Genomic DNA, 23,897 nt, shown 5'->3' on the forward strand with positions numbered 1-23,897 from the left:
CACTAGTAACCAACTACTGGATTTCCTCACACTGGTGAAAAGAGGCCAAAGAGCTGCAGGTCCAGACAGAGGGATTTGAAGTGAATGGACACACAGTATGCCTATGGAACATCCCAACTGATGAGGCCACTAAGGGCCGCTGCCAACTGATGAGGTCACTAATGGCTGCAGCCTATGGAACATCGCAACTGATGAGGTCCAACTGATGGGGCCACTAAGGGCCGCTGCCAACTGATGATGACACTAAGGGCTGCTGCCTTTGGAACACCCAAACTGATGAGGCCACTAAGGGCCGCTGCCTTTGGAACATCCACACTGATGATGTCACTAAGGGCTGCTGCCTTTGGAACATCCACACTGATGAGGTCACTAAGGTCTGCTGCCTTTGGAACATCCACACTGATGAGGTCACTAAGGGCTGCTGCCTTTGGAACATCCACACTGATGAGGTCACTAAGGGCTGCTGCCTTTGGAACATCCCAACTGATGAGGTCACTAGGGGCTGTTGCCTTTGGAACATCCACACTGATGAGGTCACTAAGGTCTGCTGCCTTTGGAACATCCACACTGATGAGGTCACTAAGGGCTGCTGCCTTTGGAACATCCCAACTGATGAGGTCACTAGGGGCTGTTGCCTTTGGAACATCCAAACTGATGAGGCCACTAAGGGCTTCTGCCTCAGTCATTCCGGAACTCTGGGATTCTAGAATAAAACAAGACTGAGAACAGCTGTCAGAGACTCTCCCACCTCATTAAGGAACCAGACTCAAGTGGAGGGTCAAAGGTAAAATATATCTGCTGGAGACAAGCAAGAAATTACGTTGTAATAATGGTTGTTTTTACATATCGGTGAAAAAACATAGTGTCAGCACGTGATGTTTCTGCTTTCATGGCGTGGGGGTCAAAATAAATGGACTGAACCCTCACCCATCCACCCCAACCCATGACCCCGGTGAGGTGACATCATTTCCTGTTTGTTAATATGTGTAAAAGAAAGCGAAAGTCTCACCACGTAAATAGAGCTCTGAGCGCATTATGAAGTATATATAGTTCTTATATGATTCATATATTCTGTTTTTCACCTGAATAGAAAACAGAGAAGAGAAGTATTGTCACGTTAACATCTGTATGTGTGTGTGCGTGTGGGTGCGTTTGTGTATGAGTGCTTGCATGTATGGTGTGTGTGTGTGTGTGTGTGTGTGTGTGTGTGTGTGTGTGTGTGTGTGTGTGTGTGTGTGTGTGTGTGTGTGTGTGTGTGTGTGTGTGTGTGTGTGTGTGTGTGTGTGTGTGTGTGTGTGTTGTCCTTTGGTGTTCTGTTTGTGTGTGTGTGTGTGTGTGTGTGTGTGTGTGTGTGTGTGTGTGTGCGTGTGCGTGTTGGTTGTCCTTTGGGTTCTGTTTGTATTGAATAGAAACCCCTGTGTTCTCTGTGTTTTTTCACTGATCAATCCCTGTGTCCCTTTGATGTGGTTTCCTGTTCCTGTAGAGCTGCTGTTGGGCAGTGTGAAGGACTCTAGAGTGTGCATCCTCATACTTTTAAATGTCACCCAGAGTTTGAACCGTAATATTATGCATTCTTTGGAAAATATGTAAATAGTATTTTACAGACATGTACATGATTTAACAGGACAACAGGGAGCTAGGGAACACGTCAGTCCAACTCCTTCATATTAAACAGAAGCCTTGCCGCCATATTGGATTTTCAGGTTTTAATTAACTGCTGAACTAGTTAACCCTTCAACTCTCCCCTGCTCAGGGTAAAAGTTGCCCTTCAGCACAGATCTAGGATCAGGTTACTCTCTCCCCAATCTGACCTTAACCGTGAGTAGAAACACTAAACTGACCCTAGGTCAGTGTCTGGGGGTAACTTCTAACCCCGGTTTGTATCTGCAGTGGCAGCACTGCTGCCTATAGCTTCATACTACACAGGTTATACAGGCTCTGGGCAAAACTCAAAAGACATCATATTCCCCATGTAGTGCACTACTTTTGCCTGAAGGAGTGCACTATATGGGGAGTAGGGTGTGATTTGGGACCTAGCCCCTCTTAGCCATACAGGTTATTATACAGTGATGTGTACTTGCAAAATGGCTGCTATCTCACCTCTATGAGTTCTGTATGGTGGTTTGTAATAAAGACCATTTTTCATCTCTGAAATGGAACATGTGTATGTAGTCGATACTAATACTGTAGTCTGTCTGTATCTGTCTGTCGTTATGAAGGCACCGATGCATAGTGTCAAACGTCACACAACGGGGTTCTTTGCCAGTGAAATGGGGATAGCTATTGGCACATTAACTCAGATGACCACAGCAGAGAGGATGGAAAACGTTTCAGAGTGTAAATACATTAGCTGGCTTCCAGACAGTCTCTTACGTAGCTGAATGTCTTCACCATGTGACAAAATGACACATTTGTCCATAAATGACACATTTGCACATTTGGCCAAAAATGACTCATTTGTAAAAAAAAATCACTTTATTTCAATGGAATACTGCACTGAATGTGATCACGTGGTTCTCCATAGCTAGCTTGGCGGTCGTGAATATGCTAAGCTAGAGTGATAAGGCCTTTCTATAGGAACCTTGTTGTGTCTCTTCATATACAGTGTAATGTACATGTACACTGTTTGACTGCAGGCTTCCCTCATTAACACACACATGATTCTACATACTTCCTCTATTAACACACATGATTCTACATACTTCCTCTATTAACACACGGGATTCTACATACGTCCTCTATTAACACACACAGGATTCTACATACGTCCTCTATTAACACACAGGATTCTACATACTTCCTCTATTAACACACAGGATTCTACATACTTCCTCTATTAACACACAGGATTCTACATACTTCCTCTATTAAACACTGATTCTACATACTTCCTCTATTAACACACAGGATTCTAACAAAAACAGAGTCCTTTAATGTAAAAACACAGGATTCTACATACTTCCTCTATTAACACACAGATTCTACAAACTTCCTCTATTAACACACAGGATTCTACAACTTCCTCATTAACACACATGATTCAGAAAGTACTTCCTCTATTACACAACGGGAGTCCCTCCTCTATTAACAGCACACAGATTCTACATACTTCCTCTATTAACACACACAGGATTCTACATACTTCTCTATTAACACACAGGAGTTAGAGAAGATCTACATGAAGAGAAAGGAACAGGAACATATGACATACTTCCTCCCACATTAACAGATTCTACACTCCATTAACACACACAGGATTCTACAAACTTCCTCTATTAACACACAGGATTCTACATACTTCCTCCATTAACACACAGGATTCTACATACTTCCTCTATTAACACACAGGATTCTACGGACATTAGGTACCATTAACACACAGGATTCTACATAGCCTCATTAACACACAGGATTCTACATACTTCCTCCATTAACACACACAGGATTCTACAAACTTCCTCTATTAACACACAGGATTCTACATACAGTGCCTTGCGAAAGTATTCGGCCCCCTTGAACTTTGCGACCTTTTGCCACATTTCAGGCTTCAAACCTAAAGATATAAAACTGTATTTTTTTGTGAAGAATCAACAACAAGTGGGACACAATCATGAAGTGGAACGACATTTATTGGATATTTCAAACTTTTTTAACAAATCAAAAACTGAAAAATTGGGCGTGCAAAATTATTCAGCCCCCTTAAGTTAATACTTTGTAGCGCCACCTTTTGCTGCGATTACAGCTGTAAGTCACTTGGGGTATGTCTCTATCAGTTTTGCACATCGAGAGACTGAAATCTTTTCCCATTCCTCCTTGCAAAACAGCTCGAGCTCAGTGAGGTTGGATGGAGAGCATTTGTGAACAGCAGCTTTCAGTTCTTTCCACAGATTCTCGATTGGATTCAGGTCTGGACTTTGACTTGGCCATTCTAACACCTGGATATGTTTATTTTTGAACCATTCCATTGTAGATTTTGCTTTATGTTTTAGATCATTGTCTTGTTGGAAGACAAATCTCCATCCCAGTCTCAGGTCTTTTGCAGACTCCATCAGGTTTTCTTCCAGAATGGTCCTGTATTTGGCTCCATCCATCTTCCCATCAATTTTAACCATCTTCCATGTCCCTGCTGAAGAAAAGCAGGCCCAAACCATGATGCTGCCACCACCATGTTTGACAGTGGGGATGGTGTGTTCAGGGTGATGAGCTGTGTTGCTTTTACGCCAAACATAACGTTTTGCATTGTTGCCAAAAAGTTAAATTTTGGTTTCATCTGACCAGAGCACCTTCTTCCACATGTTTGGTGTGTCTCCCAGGTGGCTTGTGGCAAACTTTAAACGATACTTTTTATGGATATCTTTAAGAAATGGCTTTCTTCTTGCCACTCTTCCATAAAGGCCAGATTTGTGCAATATACAACTGATTGTTGTCCTATGGACAGAGTCTCCCACCTCAGCTGTAGATCTCTGCAGTTCATCCAGAGTGATCATGGGCCTCTTGGCTGCATCTCTGATCAGTCTTCTCCTTGTATGAGCTGAAAGTTTAGAGGGACGGCCAGGTCTTGGTAGATTTGCAGTGGTCTGATACTCCTTCCATTTCAATATTATCGCTTGCACAGTGCTCCTTGGGATGTTTAAAGCTTGGGAAATCTTTTTGTATCCAAATCCGGCTTTAAACTTCTTCACAACAGTATCTCAGACCTGCCTGGTGTGTTCCTTGTTCTTCATGATGCTCTCTGCGCTTTTAACGGACCTCTGAGACTATCACAGTGCAGGTGCATTTATACGGAGACTTGATTACACACAGGTGGATTGTATTTATCATCATTAGTCATTTAGGTCAACATTGGATCATTCAGAGATCCTCACTGAACTTCTGGAGAGAGTTTGCTGCACTGAAAGTAAAGGGGCTGAATAATTTTGCACGCCCAATTTTTCAGTTTTTGATTTGTTTAAAAAATTGAAATATCCAATAAATGTCGTTCCACTTCATGATTGTGCCCCACTTGTTGTTGATTCTTCACAAAAAAATACAGTTTTATATCTTTATGTTTGAAGCCTGAAATGTGGCAAAAGGTCGCAAAGTTCAAGGGGGCCGAATACTTTCGCAAGGCACTGTACTTCCTCTATTAACATACAGGATTCTACATACTTCCTCTATTAACACACAGGATTCTACATACTTCCTCTATTAACACACAGGATTCTACATACTTCCTCTATTAACACTCAGGATTCTACATACGTCCTCCATTAACACATACAGGATTCTACATACGTCCTCCATTAACACATACAGGATTCTACATACGTCCTCCATTAACACATACAGGATTCTACATACATCCCCTATTAACATACAGGATTCTACATACGTCCTCCATTAACACATACAGGATTCTACATACGTCCTCCATTAACACATACAGGATTCTACATACATCCTCCATTAACACATACAGGATTCTACATACGTCCTCCATTAACATACAGGATTCTACATACATCCTCCATTAACACATACAGGATTCTACATACGTCCTCCATTAACATACAGGATTCTACATACAGTGCATTCAGAAAGTATTCAGACCCCTTCTTTTTCCACATTTTGTTACTTTACAGCCTTATTCTAAAATGGATGAAATATATGTTTTTTCTCATCCATCTACACACAATACCCCATAAAGCAAAAACAGCTTTTTAGAAATGTTTGCAAATGTATTATAAATGAAAACTGATATCACATTTACATAAGTATTCATACCCTTTACTCAGTACTTTGTTGAAGCACCTTTGGCAGTGTGTACAGCCTTGAGTCTTCTTGGGTATGACGCTACAAGCTTGGCACACCTGTATTTGGGGAGTTTCTCCCATTCTTCTCTGCAGATCCTCTCAAGCTCTGTCAGGTTGGATGGGGAGCATCGCTGCACAGCTATTTTCAGGTCTCTCCAGAGACATTTGATCGGGTTCAAGTCCGGGTTCTGGCAGTGCTACTCAAGGACATTCAGAGACTTCTCCAGAAGTGTAACGGCTGTTTGAAGAAGTGGACCAAAGCGCAGCGTGGTAAGTGTTCATGATATTTTAATAGAACTGAACACTGAATAACAAAAACAACAAAGAGAACGAACAAAACCGAAACAGTTCTGTCTGGTGCAGACATAAAACAGAAAACAACTACCCACAAAACACAGGTGGGAAAAGGCTACCTAAGTATGGTTCTCAATCAGAAACAACGATAAACAGCTGCCTCTGATTGAGAATCACACCCGGCCAAACACACAGAAATAGAAAACATAGAACACAAAACATAGAATCCCCACAGCGTGACACTGCCACCCTCATGCTTCACCGTAGGGATGGGGCCAGGTTTCCTCCAGACATGACTCTTGGCATTCAGGCCAAAGAGTTCAATCGTGGTTTCATCAGACCAGATAATCTTGTTTCTTATGGTCTGAGAGTCCTTTAGGTTCCTTTTGGCAAACTCCAAGCGGGCTGTCATGCGCCTTTTACTGAGGAGTGTTTTCCATCTGGCCACTCTACCATTAAGGCTTGATTGGTGGAGTGCTGCAGAGATATTTGTCCTTCTGGAAGGTTCTCCCATCTCAGCAGAGGAACTCTTGAGCTCTGTCAGCGTGACCATCGGGTTCTTGGTCACCTCCCTGACCAAGGCCCTTCTCCCCCGATTGCTCAGTTTTGCCGGGTGGCCAGCTCTAGGAAGAGTCTTGTTGGTTCCAAACTTCTTCCATTTAAGAATGATGGAGGCCACTGTGTTCTTGGGGACCTTTAATGCTTCAGAATGTTTTGGTACCCTTCCCCAGATCTGTGCCTTGACAGAATCCTTTCTCGGTTTCCTACGGACAATTCCTTCGACTTCATGGCTTGGTTTTTGCTCTGATGTGCACTGTCAACTGTGGGATCTTATATAGACAGGTGTGTGCCTTTCCAAATCATGCTCAATCAATTAAATTGACCACAGGTTGACTCCAATCAAGTTGTAGAAACATCTCAAGGACGATCAATAGAAACAGGATGCACCTGAGCTCAATTTCTTACATTAATACAGACAGGATTCCACAGAATTTGTGCAATAATACAGACAGGATTCCACCTGATTTCTCCGTTAACACACATGACCACTTCACAGTGTGTGTGTGTGTGTGTGTGTGTGTGTGTGTGTGTGTGTGTGTGTGTGTGTGTGTGTGTGTGTGTGTGTGTGTGTGTGTGTGTGTGTGTGTGAGTGTGAGTGTGAGTGTGTGAGTGTGTGTGTGTGTGTGTGTGTGTGTGTGTGTGTGTGTGTGTGTGTGTGTTTGTGTTAATGCCAGCATGCCCTTCTGGGTGTTAGTAGATCATTGGGTATGATCCTGCCCTTATAAGGTAGTTTAACCCATAGGGGTGATAGCAGCACCTATGCAGGTATAGAAAGGAACGGTAGCACTTTACTTAACACCCACTGTCACAACATCTGACATAACTTGTCATAACACTGTCATGACCCATATATTTACACATGTTGTGTTATGGCTGGTTATGGCACCTACCTAACTGTCAAAACCCACATTTATTCAACTTAGTTTTTTTCCTGCCAAGAAGTTTCCTTTCGTTTGAAAATGTGTTTCTTAAATCCTTAGTTGTTGTTGTTATGAATTCTTTACAGTCATGTTGTTTAAATCATATTTTAAATCATTTGTAGAAAATACACTTTATGATACTGTCATGAAGCATTATGACCATCATAATCATATAAGCCAGATAGGCCTGTCACGTACATGCTCTCACATCAGTCATCAGTCAAAATGAGTGTGTCTTGTCCTGCTGCTGAAATCTGCTCCTACATTCATCCCAGTCATCAGTCAAAATGAGTGTGTCTTGTCCTGCTGCTGAAATCTGCTCCTACATTCATCCCAGTCATCAGTCAAAATGAGTGTGTCTTGTCCTGCTCCTGAAATCTGCTCCTACATTCATCCCAGTCATCAGTCAAAATGAGTGTGTCTTGTCCTGCTCCTGAAATCTGCTCCTACATTCATCCCAGTCATCAGTCAAAATGAGTGTGTCTTGTCCTGCTCCTGAAATCTGCTCCTACATTCACCCCAGTCATCAGTCAAAATGAGTGTGTCTTGTCCTGCTCCTGAAATCTGCTCCTACATTCACCCCAGTCATCAGTCAAAATGAGGGTGTCTTGTCCTGCTCCTGAAATCTGCTCCTACATTCATCCCAGTCATCAGCAGCAGATCATTGGGGCAGGTGGTCAATAAAACCTACAATTATATGACATAAACATACTGTTCACACATAGGCTATGGTGTAATGGAATCTGTTCCCTTGTGTGGGAAAACATTCCATAGAGGGTAGGGCCTAGGGGTTGTTTCTGGACGGGGCCATAGAGGGTAGGGCCTAGGGGTTGTTTCTGGACGGGGCCATAGAGGGTAGGGCCTAGGAGTTGTTTCTGGACGGGGCCATAGAGGGTAGGGCCTAGGAGTTGTTTCTGGACGGGGCCATAGAGGGTAGGGCCTAGGAGTTGTTTCTGGACGGGGCCATAGAGGGTAGGGCCTAGGAGTTGTTTCTGGACGGGGCCATAGAGGGTAGGGCCTAGGGGTTGTTTCTGGACGGGGCCATAGAGGGTAGGGCCTAGGGATTGTTTCTGGACGGGGCCATAGAGGTTTTGGCCTAGGGGTTGTTTCTGGACAGGGCCATAGAGGGTAGGGCCTAGGGGTTGTTTCTGGACGGGGCCATAGAGGGTAGGGCCTAGGGGTTGTTTCTGGATGGGGCCATAGAGGGTAGGGCCTAGGGGTTGTTTCTGGACGGGGCCATAGAGCGTAGGGCCTAGGGGTTGTTTCTGGACGGGGCCATAGAGCGTAGGGCCTAGGGGTTGTTTCTGGACAGGGCCATAGAGGGTAGGGCCTAGGGGTTGTTTCTGGACAGGGCCATAGAGGGTAGGGCCTAGGGGTTGTTTCTGGACAGGGCCATAGTAGTAAGATCTGGGCTGGTATTCATGAAGCCTCTCAGGTTAAATTCTGGTCCATTCATTATAATCTAAAAAGTAAAACTGATCCTAGATCAGTACTCATACACTGGGACACTTAATGAATATGAGACTTAAGTTCTGACCACCACATGGGGGAGCTAGAGTCCACTAAATAAAGTCAGGCTCTGTACCAATACTTACAGATGCATCCTTCCTTCCTTCCTAGAGGTAATCACTGATTGGTAGGTAGATAAGTGAGTGGGAAGAGGGAAGGAAGGAAAGAAAGAAGCGATGTCAGTCAGGCGCGAGGGGTGGCTCACTCAGGCGTTGCACAAACATTGGTGTGAGTTCCTTCCCTACTGTATAGTAATCATCATATATATAAACTCCCCTATGCATTTATTTGGACAGGAAGCTAAAACTTTACATTTATCTTTATACTCCAGCATTTTGGATTTTATGTGAGGTAACAGCACAGAATGTCACCTTTTATTTGAGAGTATTGCATACATATCTGTTTACTATTTAAATATGTATGTACTTTATGTATCTAGTCCCCCCATTTGGAGGTGTCAAAAGTGTTTGGACAAATTCACTTATCGTGTAAATTGAGTCAACAGTTTAGTATTTGGTCCCATAGTCCTACCACACAATGACGACATCCAGCTTGTGACTCTACAAACTATTTGGTCCCATAGTCCTACCACACAATGACGACATCCAGCTTGTGACTCTACAAACTATTTGGTCCCATAGTCCTACCACACAATGACGACATCCAGCTTGTGACTCTACAAACTATTTGGTCCCATAGTCCTACCACACAATGACGACATCCAGCTTGTGACTCTACAAACTATTTGGTCCCATAGTCCTAGTCCCACACAATGACGACATCCAGCTTGTGACTCTACAAACTATTTGGTCCCATAGTCCTACCACACAATGACGACATCCAGCTTGTGACTCTACAAACTATTTGGTCCCATAGTCCTACCACACAATGACGACATCCAGCTTGTGACTCTACAAACTATTTGGTCCCATAGTCCTACCACACAATGACGACATCCAGCTTGTGACTCTACAAACTATTTGGTCCCATAGTCCTACCACACAATGGTCCCATAGTCCTGACCTACAAACTATTTGGTCCCATAGTCCTACCACACAATGACGACATCCAGCTTGTGACTCTACAAACTATTTGGTCCCATAGTCCTACCACACAATGACGACATCCAGCTTGTGACTCTACAAACTATTTGGTCCCATAGTCCTACCACACAATGACGACATCCAGCTTGTGACTCTACAAACTATTTGGTCCCATAGTCCTACCACACAATGACGACATCCAGCTTGTGACTCTACAAACTATTTGGTCCCATAGTCCTACCACACAATGACGACATCCAGCTTGTGACTCTACAAACTATTTGGTCCCATAGTCCTACCACACAATGACGACATCCAGCTTGTGACTCTACAAACTATTTGGTCCCATAGTCCTACCACACAATGACGACATCCAGCTTGTGACTCTACAAACTATTTGGTCCCATAGTCCTACCACACAATGACGACATCCAGCTTGTGACTCTACAAACTATTTGGTCCCATAGTCCTACCACACAATGACGACATCCAGCTTGTGACTCTACAAACTATTTGGTCCCATAGTCCTACCACACAATGACGACATCCAGCTTGTGACTCTACAAACTATTTGGTCCCATAGTCCTACCACACAATGACGACATCCAGCTTGTGACTCTACAAACTATTTGGTCCCATAGTCCTACCACACAATGACGACATCCAGCTTGTGACTCTACAAACTATTTGGTCCCATAGTCCTACCACACAATAGTCCTACCACACAATGGCGACATCCAGCTTGTGACTCTACAAACTATTTGGTCCCATAGTCCTACCACACAATGACGACATCCAGCTTGTGACTCTACAAACTATTTGGTCCCATAGTCCTACCACACAATGACGACATCCAGCTTGTGACTCTACAAACTATTTGGTCCCATAGTCCTACCACACAATGACGACATCCAGCTTGTGACTCTACAAACTATTTGGTCCCATAGTCCTACCACACAATGACGACATCCAGCTTGTGACTCTACAAACTATTTGGTCCCATAGTCCTACCACACCGACATCCAGCTTGTGACTCTACAAACTATTTGGTCCCATAGTCCTACCACACAATGACGACATCCAGCTTGTGACTCTACAAACTATTTGGTCCCATAGTCCTACCACACAATGACGACATCCAGCTTGTGACTCTACAAACTATTTGGTCCCATAGTCCTACCACACAATGACGACATCCAGCACTCTACAAACTATTTGGTCCCATAGTGACTTGTGACTCTACAAACTATTTGGTCCCATAGTCCTACCACACAATGACGACATCCAGCTTGTGACTCTACAAACTATTTGGTCCCATAGTCCTACCACACAATGACGACATCCAGCTTGTGACTCTACAAACTATTTGGTCCCATAGTCCTACCACACAATGATCCAGCGACATCCAGCTTGTGACTCTACAAACAAACTACCACATTTGGTCCCAGCTTAGTCCTACCACACAATGACATCCAGCTTGTGACTCTACAAACTATTTGGTCCCAGCTTGTGACTGACTCTACAAACTATTTGGTCCCATAGTCCTACCACACAATGACGACATCCAGCTTGTGACTCTACAAACTATTTGGTCCCATAGTCCTACCACACAATGACGACATCCAGCTTGTGACTCTACAAACTATTTGGTCCCATAGTCCTACCACACAATGACGACATCCAGCTTGTGACTCTACAAACTATTTGGTCCCATAGTCCTACCACACAATGACGACATCCAGCTTGTGACTCTACAAACTATTTGGTCCCATAGTCCTACCACACAATGTGACATCAGCTTGTGACTCTACAAACTATTTGGTCCCATAGTCCTACCACACAATGACGACATCCAGCTACCACACAATGACGACATCCAGCTTGTGACTCTACAAACTATTTGGTCCCATAGTCCTACCACACAATGACGACATCCAGCTTGTGACTCTACAAACTATTTGGTCCCATAGTCCTACCACACAATGACGACATCCAGCTTGTGACTCTACAAACTATTTGGTCCCATAGTCCTACCACACAATGACGACATCCAGCTTGTGACTCTACAAACTATTTGGTCCCATAGTCCTACCACACAATGACGACATCCAGCTTGTGACTCTACAAACTATTTGGTCCCATAGTCCTACCACACATCCAGCTTGTGACTCTACAAACTATTTGGTCCCATAGTCCTACCACACAATGACGACATCAGCTTGTGACTCTACAAACTATTTGGTCCCATAGTCCTACCACACAATGACGACATCCAGCTTGTGACTCTACAAACTATTTGGTCCCATAGTCCTACCACACAATGACGACATCCAGCTTGTGACTCTACAAACTATTTGGTCCCATAGTCCTACCACACAATGACGACATCACGCTTGTGACTCTACAAACTATTTGGTCCCATAGTCCTACCACACAATGACGACATCACGCTTGTGACTCTACAAACTATTTGGTCCCATAGTCCTACCACACAATGACGACATCACGCTTGTGACTCTACAAATTATTTGGTCCCATAGTCCTACCACACAATGACGACATCCAGCTTGTGACTCTACAAACTTGTTGGATGCATTTGCTGTTTGTTTTGGTTGTGTTTTGGATGATGTGTTTTGTTTTAGGCCGTCATTGTAAATAAAAAATTGTTCTTAACTGACTTGCCTAGATAAAGGTTCAATAAACAATGTAATAATTATGTATCTAGTCTCCCCATTTGAAGGTGTCATAAGTATTTGGACACATTTAACTTATACTTTATTAAATATAATCAAAAAGTTAGTATTTGTTCCCATATTCCGAGCATGCAGTTACTACATCATGCTGTGACTCGACATTTGGATGCATTTGCGTTTCGGATTATGGTGTGTCCAGTAGAAATGAACGGTACATAATGTATTGTGTTATTCTTTATTGTAAATAAGAATAGAATATGCTTCTAAACAATTCTACATTCATGTGGATGCTACCATGATTACATATAATCATGAATGAATAGTGAATAATGATGAGTGAGAAAGTTACAGCTGCACAACAACGATCATGCCCCCAAAACATATTATCCTCTCACCATTACCAATAACGGGAGGTTTTGGGGGGGTTGATATTCATGCCTCATTATTCACGATTTATTCATGATTATCCATAGTCATGGGAGCATCATGTAGACGTGTTCAGAAACATATTCTATTCTTATTTATAATAAAAGTGACTCCAAAATGACACCATACATTATTTACCATTTATTTCTACTGGGCACAACATATTTTATTTAACCTTTATTTAACTAGGCAAGTCAGTTAAGAACAAATTCTTATTTACAGTGACAGCCTACACCGGTCAAACCCGGACGACGCTGGGCCAATTGTGCGCCGCCCTATGGGACTCCCAATCACGGCCGGATGTGATACAGCCTGGATTCAAACCAGGGACTGTATTGAAGCCTCTTGCACTGAGATGCAGTGCCTTAGACCGCTGCGCCACTCGGGAGCCCATAAACTGCATTCCCAGCATTCATAGGGGAGTGTATGACATGATTAGGTTTGGCCTGCTATATTCAAATACCTTTGAAAAGCTTCCTTCCAAACTGGGAAAAACACTATGTAAAACAATTCTGAGCCCTTAATTCACACCTCCCTGAGGCATATAGTAAGTTCAACATCTTTCCATCCTCTTCCCTCTGTTTCCAGCCGATCAACCTTATCAGCTCTATCCGTTAAAGAGCAACTGCCTACGAGGGTATGAAAAAAGGGTTTTGTCTAGAGGAGATGGAGCTTTTGTCAAAATGGACTTTTTGTAGCAGGTTTAAGAGAATTTAAGCAGCAGATTAGGAAGTAACGTAGCAGGTTAGGATAATTAGGTTAAGGGAAGGGTTAGCTTAAATGCCCCCCAAAAACAATCTACTTTTGACGGCAAATTTGACAAAAGGTGTACCATGAAAAAGTGAAGTTTGTATGCGAAGCTCTTCAGACAGTACCGGAACACCCAAAATGGAGTAGAACAACCCTCCACCTCTCGCCGCGCCCCTCTCGGATCCTGGCCAATTCCATCGCGAGGGAGTGTGTAAATTGCCCGTAGGCACAGATCTAGGTTCAGTTTACCCTCCCCCAAATCCTAAACTCAACCAAAAACTGGCCTTAGATCGGCGTCTAGGGTTCATATAGTCCTGCAGCAGGTGTGTCCGGGAAGAGTCAAACCCCCAACCCTTCTCATGTTCTCGGTGTTACACCACCTATAAATCCAGGACACTGGCTCGAGCAGGGTCTGAAGGCTATACCCACCCATGAGAGAGAGGACGTCTCGGTTCTGACCAACAAGACATCTTCATCTCCAGCTGTGCACCTTCAATGCAGGCAAGTGAGTCTTATAGGTTAGGCTATATATGTTGCCCAAAAGTTTTATTTTCACAATCTGCTTTATGAAATTCCTTTATGCAAAATAAAATCATCTGCTGCTTCGAATAAACAGCTTTTGGTCAGCATCAACTCAACTTGATTTGATTTATTTTAGGCTACCAGTACATCACCAATGACAACTCCATAACTCCGTCTCTGGACTTTCCCCTGGAGTCTATTCTGTCTGTGTTTGCCTCAATGTTTCCCTCTCGAGAAGGTGAGCACCATTCCAAATGGAGAGAGATCTGCACCTGCCTCACGCTGAGCCACGCGCACAATACATGATGAAGATGACGTTTTGTTCGTTCGGCTCGCGTTAAGCAGGTGCAGGAAAACTGCGTGAAAACAAAGCAACAACAAAAAACAAAGCAGACGGAAAAGGGGATAAAGTTAAAATAAATGTGAATATAATTTGAAAAGGCGCTATAAACATATAATCCATCGACCACTCATTAGAGATTAGCCGGCTCTACAATATTCCAGTAGGGACAAGTAATTGGATCAGAGCCCAGTTTTGAGCAGATAGGCTACCAACGCAGGCATAGAGGCCTGTATAGTTGTCGCATAGACATACAAAGAAAAATTCTGAAATGACTTTTTCTACTTTTTTCTTTGTGTTGAGCAGGTGGGCACTATCTACATGGAAGCGGAGTTCTAATGGCCGTTGCGTGTCTGTTCATTATTTAGTAAATATTGACATTGCATTTTCTCTCGTGGGCAGAGAGAATAGGACCGGGGACGTATGCTACCACGGAGATCCAAGTCCCTTCCAACAGTGTGGTTGAAATGGCACGGTAATAGTAGGGTAGTCTGATGGAGGAATCGGTTAAACATTAACGTGCCGTGCGTGCGGCCTGGCGGACACAGCGGAGAGCTCTCCAACCGGACCAAATGTCTGACAACGAACTACGTTTAATAAAGTCGAATAAAATGTATTTAAATTAAGATGAATAATAGGCCTATAATGACACACACACACACAGGTCAAGAGGGTCTTGGTGGAGCTTGCTGGTGACTTGCTGCCTGGGGTGTGTGTGAGTGCACATTGGTAGGTGTTGTTGGTGCCTGAGGGGTGTGTGCTTTTAACAGACAGTCAAATGTGTCACAAATTAAACATGCAAACACCCTGGGAGTTCCTGATTGTCAAATAGGTTGTGTTCCATGTTTCTGATTGGCCCTTAAATGAGATAGAAAGGAGATAAGAGAAACCCTGAGGCTTTAGGCCTACCTCTCTGTCGCTCTCTCTCTGTCTCACTGTCTCACTCTCTTGGTCTCTGTCTCTCTCTCTGTCTCTGTCTTTGTCTCGGTCTCTCTCGCTCTCTCTCTCTTTCATCTCTCACACACACACCGTCTGTCTGAGTTTGGGTGGCAGGAGTCTGTTTTTCACATTTGCTCTTTAGGAAGATTAGTTTCCAGGCTAACATGTGGTTGCTTGGTAACGGGTGGCGCAAGTCATTTCCACCTCTGCTCACTATTCAAACGGCCTGACCTTACAGGGGAGCAGGACAACACTCACACAACGCTGAAACAACACTCACACAACGCTGAAACACTCAAACGTCATAAAACAACTTCACTCAAAATTATAACAACACTGTGGGTGTGTGTATGTTTGTGTGTGTGTTTGTGAGTGTGTGTGTAGTGTGTGTGTCAGGACAACACTCACACAACGCTGAAACAGTCAAACAACATAAAACAACTTCACTCAAAATGATAACAACACTGTGTGTGTGTGTGTGTGTTTGTGTGTGTGTTTGTGAGTGTGTGTGTGTGTGTGTGTCAGGACAACACTCACACAACGCTGAAACGCTCAAACAACATAAAAAACTTCACTCAAAATGATAACAACACTGTGTGTGTGTGTGTGTGTGTGTGTGTGTGTGTGTGTGTGTGTGTGTGTGTGTGTGTGTGTGTGTGTGTGTGTGTGTGTGTGTGTGTGTGTGTGTGTGCCCAGATGTTATCAGGTCAGGTCATGCAAATGATGCATTTGCCAGTGAAATGGGACTAACTGCTATAGAGGGTGAAGGACTGAAGGTTTAAAGTGTTGAGGGAGTAGTTAAATAGTTATGTTAGTTAATGTCACACACACACACACACTGTGACTCCTTTTAGGACCACTAGGTGGAGGCATCAGCTCATAGATACAGAGCACTTAGAATTCCATGACAAATATTCAAATTCTTACCCGAAGTGGAACCTTTGTTGCCAACAGCCTTTATAATGACAGTAGGCTCTAAATGAAACAAGGTTTTCTAAACTCTGTGAAGGCCCATCACTATGCTACATACAGTATGTGTTTTCTATGAGTCTGGGGCCCATATTCATAAAGCTGCTCACAGGCCCAGTGCAGTCAAAAATGTGATTTCCTGTGTTTTATATCTATTTCCACACTAGGAGGTTGTAATAATACTGTGAAATTGTGAACATTTTGATAAAGCCCTTTTAGTGTAAGAGCTGTTTGAAAAGACCTCCTGAAATCACAGTCTGTTGTGGTGGGATGGAGTTTCAGCCAGCCTGGTGACCCAGGCGGTAATTTAGTTAATAGACCAATAAGAAAGAGAGTTCTAAACCTGTCTGCCAATAACAGCTAGTTTTCAGTTCCCCCCCACCACTCAGACCACTCCCAGCCAGTCCTAGCTAAATTCTAGCTTGAAAAATTGCTTATTTTTGGCCATTTTAATTGAGAACAATCACAGTAAGGTACTTCATTTTTACCCAGATATGATTTGATATTGAGATTAAAACAGCTGCATTGGACCTTTAAAGAAGGAGAGCTGATCTAGGATGAGTTTTGCCTTATTAGATCATATCGAATCCACTGATCCTGGATCAGCACTGATAGTTTAGTTTGTGAATAAGGCCTCTGACCTCCTCTCAGAAGTACACCTGCTTTAATGATGAAAGCTGAATGTGTCCAGTTGATCCTGTGTCTAACATGTCCAATGGGCCACACTGGTTAACGTAACTGTCCAGTGAAAATCTAACGTTTAGAAGTTCACATTCTTTTAACTCAAACCCAAATAATGTTGTTGACTCATCTTATACTCGTATTTGTGGCCAAAGCATAAATTGGAGGGGGAAAAAACACTTTAAAAATCCCACCTCAAACGTGTATCTCAAACAGACTGGTTTAAAAAATGCTTGCTATTTACACATAGAGGATGATGTGGAGGATGAGCTGGCCAATCAGTGGTCTACTTGCGTGAATATTTTTAATGGCCGGTGTATGTCCACACCGTTCTGTTGTTGGGCTAAACCCACACCATTCCTACACAGAAAAACTGATTTTTAGCATACTTAATTACCATTTTTTTTAGGAAGGAAAGCTATTTCACTCATATTGTCATTAATTATAGGTCATATTTCATAGAAATCTAGAAACACTGGACAATTACTCTTTCTCTTTTAGCCCTATGCTCTGTTATTGTAAGGAGGCATCTGTAAGACATTGTAACAATACAAGTATTATACCTTAGAATATCTGTGTGTGTGTGTGTGTGTGTGTGTGTGTGTGTGTGTGTGTGTGTGTGTGTGTGTGTGTGTGTGTGTGTGTGTGTGTGTGTGTGTGTGTGTGTGTGTGTGTGTGTGTGTGTGTGTGTGTGTGTGTATAAGCCTATATTATAAGCAGATGAGATGTGTTCATCTTTGCCATAAGTCACCTCTGTTGTAGGCTAATAATTTAATATTGATTCTCTCCTCTCTCTTTCCTTCTCTCTGCAACCTGCTGCCTCCGCGGCGTCTCCATGGTAACCCGTGTTCCGTAAGCTGTTGCTGATGGTGTGAAGTTGCATAACCGGTTTTCCCCCTTAATCGACACAAACAGTAGCCTACATCACGTCAAAGAAACTGATTATTATTTTTGCACCTATGGAGATTAAAAAAGGCCTATCCTTGCCGCCCAACAAAATGACTGGGAATAAAATAGGCTAAATGAAGAAGCGCGCCTCTTTGGGAGATGAGGAGTAGCCTCTGTATAGGCTAATAAATCCAAACCATTAGCATTATTTTAACACATATTTGTTGTAGCCTGATCAGGAAACAGATTATATGAGTTTGAGGAGGTTTAGAGACGAGTTTTGTATCTTTTCTATCGTTTTGCTTCATGGCCATGTGAGCTGGTGTAAAGTCTCTCTCTCTCGCTCTCTCTTTCTCCCTCCTCTCTCTGTCTGTCTTTCTTATCCCCATTGCTGTCTCGGTTGTTGCCTTGGAGACGGAACGGGAATGCAGCAGCGGCTGGGAGAGAAAATGTTGAATTCCACCTTCCCCCGGCTCGCGACTCCGCAGTATCTCCCCTCCTCTCTTCTCCTTCTTCACAGCGCCACTTCTATCAGACTGCAGCAAAACTCATCCAATCACCTGCTTGGAAAACTGCACCACGTGTTCCGTCTTCCTTTATTCACAAATTTTAGCTCTGCGCTCGAGCTGATGAGTCATCATAGAATGGCAACACACACGCACAGATGGAGATAGTGATGAGGAGGAGAAGAAGGAGGTGGTGTTGATGATAATGGAGATGATGACGATGATAAAAAAGATGACACTGGTGAAAATGAGATCACTGTCAAACTCCAGTAGGCTACATTATCACACTCCCATGCAGCGAGGTTTCAGCACCACTCGATTTCAGAACCATGGACAGCGACAATAAGAAGGCCTTGCATTCATACAAGGGCCGCCTGCCGCTGAGATCACTACTCCAGTTTTTCTTTCTATAAAAAGCCCACCAATAAACCTTGATTTTGTCAATTGAGCAATATGTCTATAGAGGTTCTAAATCTGAGTATGGACGCAGTGTTGACCTGCATGGCTTGATGTTCTATCTCATCTGAACTTTGATTGACTCGTTTTGACCTATAGCCTCGTTGACCAGGACCTTAACACAGCTGGGGACATTATGTGCCCACGGACATCAGTACCAGCCCAGCTGTTGCATGTTGCTTCACTGTAGAAGGCTATTGGCTAGTCGTTTGAGGTTTCCAGAGTCGTAGGCTTATAATCAGTCATAGAGATGGTGTTGCTCTGGGTCTAGTAAAACTAAAGCTGTCCAGAAAGTGTACACCTCTGATTATTACATACAGGGCTAACTTTCAGCGTTCGTCATACTGCATGTTCTTCATCACATTAATCACAAGGCAATTCAATTAAACATTGCTGGGAGGCACGGGGACCGTTTGTAACGATTTATACTTGTATTTTTGAATGTACAATATATAAAACAGAACGTTTTATAATACCATAGTAACAGTTGCCACATGTTAACGGTAAAGAATCCCGTTGGTTTGAAGTGGTAAAATAGTACATTCAACGTTCAGAGGGGGTGGGGGGCAGGCAGCGTCTCTCGCGCCACTGAGCCCAGTCCCTTGGAGAGCACGGTGACGTTCCCCCTCTTATGAAACGAATATATACATTTTCCCCAAAACACTGACGCGCTATAAGCTATCACTTTAGTCCACCGTATAATAGCCTATCCATTTCTCAAAAGCCACAATAACGATACAATCAGAATACTTTTTATACAGCATGCAGTGAAGTTAACTATAGCTATCTCTTTCCGCCCAAAGTCCCGTGTAGTGTCCGTTAGATTCCCCGAGCTTTGACTGAACACATGACACGACAGTTCGGTAACGGGGCGAGGTGAAGCTAGGCGTGTGACTGATTCCTCCTGATTCCAGACTCAGGTTCCCGATCAAATCCCCGTCGTGCGTTAGTCCGGTTCACCAAGCGTATACATTCAATCCCCGCTCAAACAACCGGCGGGTGTGTGGCTGGTGTCCGCGACCGTATCCTAAACCAAATCCCCCTCCCCTCCCTCTCTCCTCCCCTCATCCAGTTCTTAACGATCCAACTCGCTTATCCGTTTCCCGTCTTTCTCCTTCTTCTCCTTCTCCTTCTCCTTCTCCCTTGACCCTCCCTCGTTCTTCAGGTCCTGGAACACCTCGGTAAAGTAGTGCGGGTCTGCGTTTATCCTCAACATTGGCCCGCTCATCCGGTCAATGAGACCAAGGGCCCGCTCCCAGAAGGCCTCACGGTTGGACTCCACCAGGAACGGCTTGAGCGGGTAGGAGATCTCGTTGCCCATGTAGGAGTAGGCCAGGTACAGGCAGGTGAGGAAGGTCGCCTGCAGCTCGTATTCAGACACCGTGTCTTCCTCCACGGCCTCTCGGCAGAGCAAGTAGACGAAGACCAGGTTAGCCGGGGTGATGAAGCCCTGGTCCTGCCAGCCCTGCACTAACAGAGCCCGGTCCACGTTACGGAACCACAGGATGACCTCATTGGCCGTGAGCTCTTTGAGCTTGAAGCAGCGGCGGCAGAGAAAGTCAGAGAGACACCTCAGGAGCTCGCCGGTGGAAGCCTGGAGGACGAACAACACAAACAGTTAGGCACACACACACACGCGCACACACACACACACACACACACACACACACACACACACACACACACACACACACACACACACACACACACACACACACACACACACACACACACACACACACACACACACGTTACCCACCTGCACCACCACCCTCCGAGGGGAGATGAATAAGCGCCCATTCTGGGTCTGCCGCCGGGTCTGGTCCGGTACTGTAGGAACAGGCACAGGAATTGGCCCGTGTTTGGGCCCTGTCGGTTTTCGGTCGAGTATTCCGTTGGACGGTTGTGATTTCTTGATGTTGTCGGTGTTGAGCTGGTCCACCAAGGCATCGGATTTGGCCTGGCTGGCGTCGGGTTTGGGATTCACCTTTTTGGCATTCTTCTTCTTGGCCGATGCGGCGACCAGCCTCTTCCACGTCAGAGCATGGAGCAGCACCGAGTGGCGCTTCTTTAGGCTCTTCTCCTGTGGTTTCCCGCCGGTCGCAAGGTCCGGTTTCTCGTCCACACACACACCGCCCGCTGCCTTCCTTGACCTCGGCGACAGAGACAGAACAGTACCCATGTCTGCAGCGCGCAGCGCCTTCCAACACACGGAGCTTCCCGAGCTTTGTGTCCCAGTCCGTATCGATGGGGTGTTCGAATAGTTTAATTAAAGTTCACACACACAGCTACATTGACGGTTTGACCGCGGAGAGTCCAGAGATGTCCAGAGGTGTGTGATACTCGGTGATTCCAGCAATATGCGCGAGATTCACTCATTTTCTTCTCTCTCTCTCTCTGACTCTCTCTCTATTGAACACACAGTCGTCCCCCCTCTCTCTCTCTCACTCTCTTTCTCTCTCTCTCCTCTCTCTATCACACACACGTTCACGAATCACGATCACACACACGCTGTGCCACTCCTTCTGTCGCAGCGCAGCGCGCGGCACTCAGCTCTTGGAATGGACAGAGGCCGGTAACTGCAGGTGCGCGAGAGATGCTGCCGGTTTAAAAGCGTTAAACGGGAGTTACAGCTCCAAATGTCCAACCGGAGAGGATGGTGCTTAGATTGACAGGTTATTCGACCAATGTGTGTATGCGTGCGTGCGTGCGTGCGTGTGCGTGTGTGTGTGTGTGTGATGCCCTCCATATCTCCAGCTTGTTGAGTGTTAAAACAGGCTGCAGATGTTCATGGGGGATAGAGAAGGAGTGAGGAAGAGATAAGAAGGTGAGAAGGACTTACAGGAGGAAGAGTGAGGGAAGGAGGGTGAGAGATGAGAGGCAGATGGAGAGAGAGGGAAGGAGGGGGAGAGATGAGAGACAGATGGAGAGAGAGGGAAGGAGGGTGAGAGATGAGAGACAGATGGAGAGAGAGGGAAGGAGGGTGAGAGATGAGAGACAGATGGAGAGAGAGGGAAGGAGGGGGAGAGATGAGAGGCAGATGGAGAGTGAGGGAAGGAGGGTGAGAGATGAGAGACAGATGGAGAGAGAGGGAAGGAGGGGGAGAGATGAGAGGCAGATGGAGAGAGAGGGAAGGAGGGTGAGAGATGAGAGACAGATGGAGAGAGAGGGAAGGAGGGGGAGAGATGAGAGGCAGATGGAGAGAGAGGGGGAAGGAGGAGAGAGGGAAGGGAGAGATGAGAGACAGATGAGAGACAGATGGAGAGAGAGGGAAGGAGGGTGAGAGATGAGACAGATGGAGAGAGAGGGAAGGAGGGGAGAGATGAGAGACAGATGGAGAGAGAGGGAAGGAGGGGGAGAGATGAGAGGCAGATGGAGAGAGAGGGAAGATGAGAGATGAGAGGCAGATGGAGAGAGAGGGAAGGAGGGTGAGAGATGAGAGGCAGATGGAGAGATGAGGACAGATGGAGAGAGAGGGAAGGAGGGGAGAGATGAGAGACAGATGGAGAGAGAGGGAAGGAGGGTGAGAGATGAGAGACAGATGGAGAGAGGGAAGGAGGGGAGAGATGAGAGACAGATGGAGAGAGGGAAGGAGGGGAGAGATGAGAGACAGATGGAGAGAGAGGGAAGGAGGGGGAGAGATGAGAGGCAGATGGAGAGAGAGGGAAGGAGGGTGAGAGATGAGAGAGAGGCAGATGGAGAGAGAGGGAAGGAGGGTGAGAGATGAGAGGCAGATGGAGAGAGAGGGAAGGAGGGAAGGAGGCAGATGGAGAGAGAGGGAAGGAGGCAGATGGAGGCAGAGAGAGGGGGAAGGAGGGTGAGGACAGATGAGAGATGAGAGGCAGATGGAGAGAGAGGGAAGGAGGGTGAGAGATGAGAGGCAGATGGAGAGAGAGGGAAGGAGGGGAGAGATGAGAGACAGATGGAGAGAGAGGGAAGGAGGGTGAGAGATGAGAGGCAGATGGAGAGAGAGGGAAGGAGGGTGAGAGATGAGAGGCAGATGGAGAGTGAGGGAAGGAGGGTGAGAGATGAGAGGCAGATGGAGAGAGAGGGAAGGAGGGGGAGAGATGAGAGACAGATGGAGAGAGAGGGAAGGAGGGGGAGAGATGAGAGACAGATGGAGAGAGAGGGAAGGAGGGTGAGAGATGAGAGACAGATGGAGAGAGAGGGAAGGAGGGTGAGAGATGAGAGGCAGATGGAGAGAGAGGGAAGGAGGGTGAGAGATGAGAGGCAGATGGAGAGAGAGGGAAGGAGGGTGAGAGATGAGAGGCAGATGGAGAGACAGAGGGAAGGAGGGGGGAGAGATGAGAGACAGATGGAGAGAGAGGGAAGGAGGGTGAGAGATGAGAGACAGATGGAGAGAGAGGGAAGGAGGGTGAGAGATGAGAGGCAGATGGAGAGAGAGGGAAGGAGGGTGAGAGATGAGAGGCAGATGGAGAGAGAGGGAAGGAAGGGGAGAGATGAGAGGCAGATGGAGAGAGGCAGGGAAGGAAGGGGAGAGATGAGAGGCAGATGGAGAGAGAGGGAAGGAAAGGGGAGAGATGAGAGGCAGATGGAGAGAGAGGGAAGGAAGGAAGGGGAGAGATGAGAGGCAGATGGAGAGGCAGA

General features: G+C 45.2%; 2 protein-coding genes across 2 annotated transcripts in view; one reads left to right on the top strand and one right to left on the bottom strand.

Annotated features, from left to right (window-relative positions):
- The window catches only part of kalrnb (kalirin RhoGEF kinase b), a gene marked incomplete at its 5' end in the record, with an annotated part of 61,778 nt that extends 61,580 nt beyond the window's left edge, over positions 1–198 (top strand). The window contains one exon of the mRNA XM_042319397.1: positions 1–198. This exon is cut by the window's left edge and continues 440 nt beyond it.
- A 19,498-nt stretch (positions 199–19,696) lies between these two features.
- cdk5r2a (cyclin-dependent kinase 5, regulatory subunit 2a (p39)) lies at positions 19,697–21,887 on the bottom strand. The gene is made up of 2 exons (XM_024409016.2): positions 21,049–21,887; positions 19,697–20,883 (listed from the first exon to the last, which is right to left on the bottom strand). The coding sequence occupies exons 1-2, from the start codon at positions 21,469–21,471 to the stop codon at positions 20,365–20,367; spliced, it is 942 nt and encodes a 313-aa protein (XP_024264784.2). The 5' UTR covers positions 21,472–21,887; the 3' UTR covers positions 19,697–20,364.
- Between the last annotated feature and the right edge of the window lie 2,010 nt (positions 21,888–23,897).

Source organism: Oncorhynchus tshawytscha, unplaced genomic scaffold, assembly GCF_018296145.1.
Source record: "Oncorhynchus tshawytscha isolate Ot180627B unplaced genomic scaffold, Otsh_v2.0 Un_scaffold_4246_pilon_pilon, whole genome shotgun sequence".
NCBI lineage: Eukaryota > Metazoa > Chordata > Actinopteri > Salmoniformes > Salmonidae > Oncorhynchus > Oncorhynchus tshawytscha.